General features: G+C 30.3%; 1 protein-coding gene and 1 pseudogene across 1 annotated transcript in view; one reads left to right on the plus strand and one right to left on the minus strand.

Annotated features, from left to right (window-relative positions):
* The window catches only part of LOC111626638 (COP9 signalosome complex subunit 4-like), an 80,034-nt gene that overhangs the window by 13,703 nt on the left and 59,074 nt on the right, over positions 1–7,257 (minus strand). The window contains exon 7 of the mRNA XM_023370083.1: positions 3,343–3,427. Within this exon, the coding sequence (XP_023225851.1) occupies positions 3,343–3,427 (85 nt within the window). The remainder of the gene's footprint in view (positions 1–3,342; positions 3,428–7,257) is intronic.
* On the plus strand, positions 526–2,332 carry LOC111626636 (annotated as a pseudogene).

The raw sequence follows: 7,257 nt of genomic DNA on the forward strand, positions 1-7,257 counted from the left end.
TGTGTCATATTTCAAACATTCAAATTAACAATTTTAATTCTTATTTAAATTAACAATATAAATTTTTATTATTTATTTGGCCAATAAATTATTATTTGGTCAATATAACAATATAAATAATTCAGTATATTTGTAATAGGAATTTATTATTTCAGGGGCTTATATCTCTCGAAGTGTCCTGAGTAGGGGTATGGTTCCTTTGACTTTATAAATGCTAGTTAAATTGGGTTCAGCTAATCAGATCCTCTACAACAGGTGTCCCCAACCCTATGCCCACAGGCACCAAAGCACCTGCCAATTGTTTTACGTGTGCTCGCCACTGTGCGACCACAATAAAAATATTTCAGTTTTCAACAAAATGCTATGTAAACGTTTTCTTATTTTTAATGATTATCCACACAAAAGTAGAAATGGTATCCAATACAGATAAAAGCACAAAGCAAAATGTGACTGATCTCTTTTTCTTCTCATGCCAAATCTTCACCAACCTAATTTCCCATACCTAAAATGAAATGAACTGTTCCATTTTTAATGTTGCCGTGACAACAAAGACATTTGTCTGGTGATAGCCAGACAGTAGTGTGGTTTGTGTTGTGAGATGAACGTTCATTTGACGTATCTACTTCATTATTTATTCATAATTATATGCTCATATTTTTTTGTATACTGTGTTTCCTCCTTCATTGTTTTTAAATACTTCCTTATTTTTACCCCAAAATGAGTGGATCAAGTTAAAGATAACAGACCTATAATTTTAATACTGAATGGGAGGATTCATATGCTTTGTCAATTTAAAAGACAAATGTATTTGTTTGTTGTGTGAAAATAGAGTCGCGGTGCCAAAAAAACATAACGTTGAACGTCATTTCCTGACACTTTTCATACTACTTTTAATACGGACTATCCACTTAAATCTGAAATAAGAAAGAAGAAAATAGATCAGCTAAACTCAAATCTGTCTACTCAACACTCAGTTTTCACTAGGCCTGTATTAAGATCTAAAAATGCCATTATCGCTTCTTTAAAAATTTCTCACATACTCGCAAAGAAGAAAAAGCCTTTCCAGGATGGCGAGTTGTTAAAAGAAACATTTCTTACTGGTGCCAATTGCTTATTTAGGGAATTTTCCAACAAACATGAGATCATGTCAGCAATACAAGACTTACAGTTGTCAGATAACACCATTACAAGAATACAAGCCATTTCAAAGGACATGCAAACTCAGTTAAAGAGTGATTTGGAAATATATGAGTGGTTCTCACTACAATTTGACAAGTGTACAGACATATCAGACACAGTTATGGTGAGAATGGTATTTAGTGACTTTACTGTAAAAGAAAATCTACTAAAAATATTATCCATGAAAGGATGAACAACAGGTGAGGATATCTATAAAATATTTATAACATATGCAAAGTCGATAGATATGCCTCAACAGAAGCTGTCCGCGATAACCACTGACAGGGCACCAGCAATGGTTGGTAATGTCAATAGATTTATTTCCCTCTGCATAAAAGATAAATCATTTCCAAATTTGATGTCATATCACTGTATTATCCACCGGGAAGTTTTGTGTGGTAAAATACTACCCTTCAGACATGTCATGAAAATAATTACAAAAATAGTCAACTTAATTTGTGCAGCTCCTTTGCAACACTGCCTTTTCAAGGCCCTATTAGAAAACCCTGAAGATTCTGATCTCATTCTGCATACTGAAGTATGTTGGCTCAGTAAAAACAAAGTTCTTGCTAGATTTGTAAATTTAATTGAAGAAATAAAAAATTATCTCAATGTCAAACATCAAAATTTTTTGAACCCTCGTTGGCTAGTGGATTTGGCTTTTTTCACAGACATATTGGAAAAACTGAATTATTTAAACTTAAGAGCTGCAGGGAAAGGACAAACATATAGCTACAATGATAGGGTCTATAAACTCATTTAAAGCTAAACTGGTTTTGTGGATATCACATCTGAAAATGAAGTCCCTTGTGCATTTTCCAAATACAAAAAAAATGATAGGCGATGGTGAAATTGACTTATCAACATTTGTTATCAACTTTCAATTACTTCAAGACCAGTTTGAAAAGTGTTTTCAACAGTTTAATATCATCGAGCCAATTGTCACCTTTTTTTGTCAATCCTTTTACTTATCAAGTAAATGTAACTGAACTAGCTACATACATTTCAGAGCTTGTTCAAGTAAGGACAGAAGAACTGGAAAAAGAATTTTGGATCTTCAGAACGACATTATCCTAAAATCCATTGTATCAGAAGAGAATTTCTGGAATATAGTTGAAAGAAACAAATTTCCATTCTTGAAAAGAGCAGCATATAAAATAAAATTGTTTTTTGGTTCCACATACTTGTGTGAATCATTGTTTTTGACAATGAATATTATAAAATCAAAGTACAGATCACAACTTACAGATGAACACCTTGACGATTGCTCATGAGCAAGAATATCATCATATTCTCCTAATTACGAAGCAATGGCCAATGAAATGCAATGCCAAAAATCACATTGACTTTGGGATTTATATTTTTATAAAGAATTTTTATACTTTGTAGATTTTGTATGCATTGTTTAATAATTACTTATTTTACACAAGAATATTAACAATAATTTTTTTATGTTAAATTACGTTTGAATTAAATGTTTTTTGTACATTATGTGTATGTATTATTAACTATGTCCAACTATAAATTCACCATGAAAAACTAAATGGTGCCTGCCATCTGACCAGTATTCTAGAATGTGCTCTTAAGTACAAAAAGGTTGGGGACCCCTGCTCTACAAATTGGAACCACATCAGGCTCTTAAAGTCTATTGAAATATTTAAAGCCAGCCATAACTCCAATTGCAAAAGCTCTACAGATGAGATACTGCTATCCAAAGCATGGTGAGCATAATATGAAACATTGTTATAGCCTGGGTGACATAGTATGGCTCAGTGTATTCCAACTCAAAATAAATTATTTCAACCTGAAGCTTGAATCAGGTGGATTCTGAAAACATTTGTGATTTGTCACATCTTTCATGTTGTACTGGATTCTGAAGAGGTTCAGTGGTATGAAGTTATTAAGTTTCCAGTGATAAAGAAGTACATTTTGTTACAATATAATTTTACATAATGATATTATATAAGTTATAATTAACTTAAGTCTAATCAATAATAATACTCATATAATGACATATATTTTATAGCAATAAAATTGTAAATTAACATAACTCTTATATAATAATTTTATTATGCATGGTAATAGCAAGAGATATTGTTAAAATAAAATTTAAATTAAGAAATACATAATTCAGAAACTTTATTATAAAAAAAGCATTCTTACATTTTTTCCAGAATTCCATAAGCAGGCAGATGTTGGCATCTTTCATCTTTGAATAACGTGGCAAGCATTCTGGATCTTTGCTGGCCTAATTAATTTATAATGTAATCATTTATAATTATAGTCTGGATGATATTTTTAAAATTTATGTCCAAATCCAATTTACAGTCAAAATAACTTCGTATAATTTTTATTTACATTGATAAATCTTGTAAATTATAAAATCAAGAAGTATCATTAACTTTCATCAAATAAATATTTTCTTCATTTGGCAATTCTAAATTGAAAATATTAATCCAAAGGCAGACAATACATGGCTCAATACATATTCAACACAGCCTTTGACTTTGGCATAATTATTATTATATTAATGGGCCTAACTAAATATTGGTAAGTGCATTAACATTATTTTAAATTCATGTAATGAATTTCAGTTTAATGTATCAATAATAATTTTGTATTGTTGGATTTGTATGTAGGATATTAAACAAACAAAAATGTTTGTTTAATATCCTACATATATGACTACATTTTAACTATGATTAACCTAAAGCAACCTGAGCAACTTAAGCTCTTCTATTAAATATACAACAATTTGGAAACTAAAAACAAACTCAGGTTTACTGTTTGATAGTCTTAATTGGAATACCTGTGTTTTTCTGCATTTACTCTTGTATTACCTTGTTATGTCATTCTTAAAACAATAACTTTTTTAGAAATTTACTAAAAGTTTTCATCTTCATCTCCAATCTGCACTATTATTAGGATATTGGATTTATTTTATAGTAAATCAATATTGTCAATATTTTAGTATTAAAATTCAAAAAGAATTTTTGAATAACCTCAATTTATCCACAATGCATTTTGATTTTGCCAGTTATCAAATATATCTTGCTACTTTCTGAAGAAATCACCCCATAAACTAAATACTGTATAAGTCTTTTTTTAGCAAGCCCATTATGGGTTTAGCCATCCCACAATAGAACAGTTGTACAGTGAGAGATGGGGTCCAATTTATCTGGACATACCACTCCTGTTTTTTCAACCTATCTGTATTAGATCCCGGGTTCCCTACAATAACAGACTGCCACTTTGACCACTTGATATTATGGTCATTACAGAGAAATATGTTATCAATTTTGCTATTGAAAAATCTTGAGTCTGATCTTTACTTTCGGACAAATAATAATTTATAGCAGTGGTTCTTAATATAAAATGCTTATACCTGTTCTGAGGTTGAAAACTCTGTATTAGAGATGTTAAACATGTAACTGTCTGTGATCAAAATTTAACTTACAGGTTTTAAACTGCTTTAGACAGAATGTTAAAAGTATGTCATCTCATTTGTGTTTTCTTGTGAAGCCAAAACAAAAAACCTATGCTGTGGAGTTCAGTTTTATTTAAAATGAAACATTTGTTGAAAAACTGCCTCCCTTAAAACACTATTTAGTTCTATATCTATTTTTTTTCTAGTAATTCAATACAGTCGACCCCCCTATAACACGGTAGATATGTTCTAGTTTTTATGAATCCATTTTCTAAGAGTCCAGCCAATCACAGCCCGGCACGTATGCAGTTTACAGACTACGGGTGTCTGAAAGGTTTCTTCCATAAAATTAATCAATTCTAGACTAATTTGACTCAACATTTCCAAAATACATATAATTTTTTGGGAATAATCCATATAAACTATGCTATAAACAAAATGTAGGATTATTTACCGAGCGTGCACTGTTTGACTACGCCATTGCTTAAGCTTGTTTTTGTCGCGGAACTTGTCATCAAATGGCGCTCGCGTGCTTCCTGATAAATTATTTTTTTTGCGAAAAATTCACAGAACTTTGGAGACATCATTAATATAAATATAATTTTTATGGACGTTAAATAATAAATGGTTTTTAGTAGGTCTGCTGCTCGTTTAAACTCGACGGTTTGTGCAATATCCACTATTGGTCTATATTCGACTAATCCTGCCACAACACGAGTCGGGGATGACATTTTACCGAATTATAGGAGTTTTTTTAGTGTGTTTGTACGAATACTGTCACAATTTTTTCGCCGTGATATAGGAATCTGAACTATAGGAACCCGTGTTATAGGGGTCGACTATATTTATTTTCTGTTTTATTTAGCTTTTATTTGTATTTAAAAGATTCCATAACATTAAAAAAATATAATAGAAAAAAATGCTTTACTGGAGCATAAAACTTACAAATGAATCAAGTACATGTACTTTCAGACATTTGTCCATCATCAGGACATGTTACCATTACTTTAGATATGCTTGAAATACCACTACCATGTAAACCAAGTATGTGATAAGTAGACATCAGATTTTGTAGCCACAAAAAGCCAAAAACAGTACAGTAGAGCATTGATTATCTGACTCCCAATCGAATGATACATTGGTTAACCGACCGTGTTCTAGTTGGCAAATTCAAATGTCCGCTAGTGATGTGGCACTACAATATTTGGCTATGTCTTGGCTACTTTAATTAATTAATTAATTAATTTAATATTATTTTTGTTAAATTTTTGCTGTTTTTTAGCTGGCAACAGTGGCTCGACCATAAAAGGGAGGCCAGTATTTAAACGTGGCTTAATTTTCTAATTATGAGTGGTTGTTTGTTTTGTGAGCAATAAAATAATTTTTTTAAAATTTTTGTTAGGCTTAACATTACGAAAATTCAACGCGAAGTAGATTAATAGCGATATACTAATATACTAATTACATGGGATATACTAATATACTATACTAATAATGTATAAAAAACTGAACCAACACCTTAATATTCGCTGAGAGATTTTTTATTATAACAAATGTTTTTGATCTATTCGATAGATCATCTTCAGGTTAAAAAGAATATTTCTTAATTGGAACAATAAGTTCAAAAATTCAGAAATATTAATAAACAATAATATTTCCAGTAATAAGAATAACTAATACATTGTAAATGATACAAAAATGTAAAAATAAATAACATATTACTCGTACTAAATATTAATACTGTCTATTTTTCATATTTTTCGGTTATCCGTTTTTTCAGTTATCTAACCAACCCCAGTCCCCAATTGAGTCAGATAATTGATGCTCTACTGTAGTAATAAAAATTTCAACAGCAGCAAAAAGTAGCAAATTTAAAAATAAATCTTTATTGTTAACACACATTCAAAGAATTGAACAATTATTTTAATCTTTATAATTTCTTTATTATTTTAATTTACTATATTTTGTATTTTAATATAATAAATAGTACGGTATTACTAAGTATTTTCTAGAAAATGAAACTGAGTTTTGGTTTCACAAGAAAACACAATTATGGTTACATTCTAAAGCAGGGGTCACCAAAGTGGTCGATGTAACATTATTGGGGGAGTCGATGCAGCTAGGGGTCGATTGGGGGTCTATGCAGCAAAAAGGTCAGAACCTGTTTTTTTTTCTTTTTTTGCTCATATAGAAATCACAACGTTTTATTTTTTCCTCACACACTTGCACTTGTAACAAAACTTTACGGTGGGGATCAATGTGAGGTACAGATACAGATATTTATTGATCAATATGCCATATGGCATATCCCGGTGCCACTAAGTATTACCGGGTATATACAGGAAATTACATAGTTTACACTGAAGATTTCGATAACTAATTATTAACGTAAATAAAATTAATTAACGCGTGTACAATTATATATATATAAGGTTATACACGCGTGCAAAACATTAATAAGTATAAATAGATAAAAATAAATTTAAAACATAAAAGTTGCTGGAAATGTGACAGAGTCATAACATTATATAGTTACACGAGGAACATATGTTTTGTTATCTTACGCGGCAATTCTGTTTCAGCAGAGGTTTTCGAATCAGACTAGATAAAAGTTTTTTTTTTTTTTTTTTTTTTTTTTTTTTTTTTTTTTT

The sequence above is a fragment of the Centruroides sculpturatus genome, unplaced genomic scaffold (assembly GCF_000671375.1).
Source record: "Centruroides sculpturatus isolate CEXI.00-Female unplaced genomic scaffold, Cexi_2.0 scaffold399, whole genome shotgun sequence".
In the NCBI taxonomy this organism is placed as follows: Eukaryota; Metazoa; Arthropoda; class Arachnida; order Scorpiones; family Buthidae; genus Centruroides; species Centruroides sculpturatus.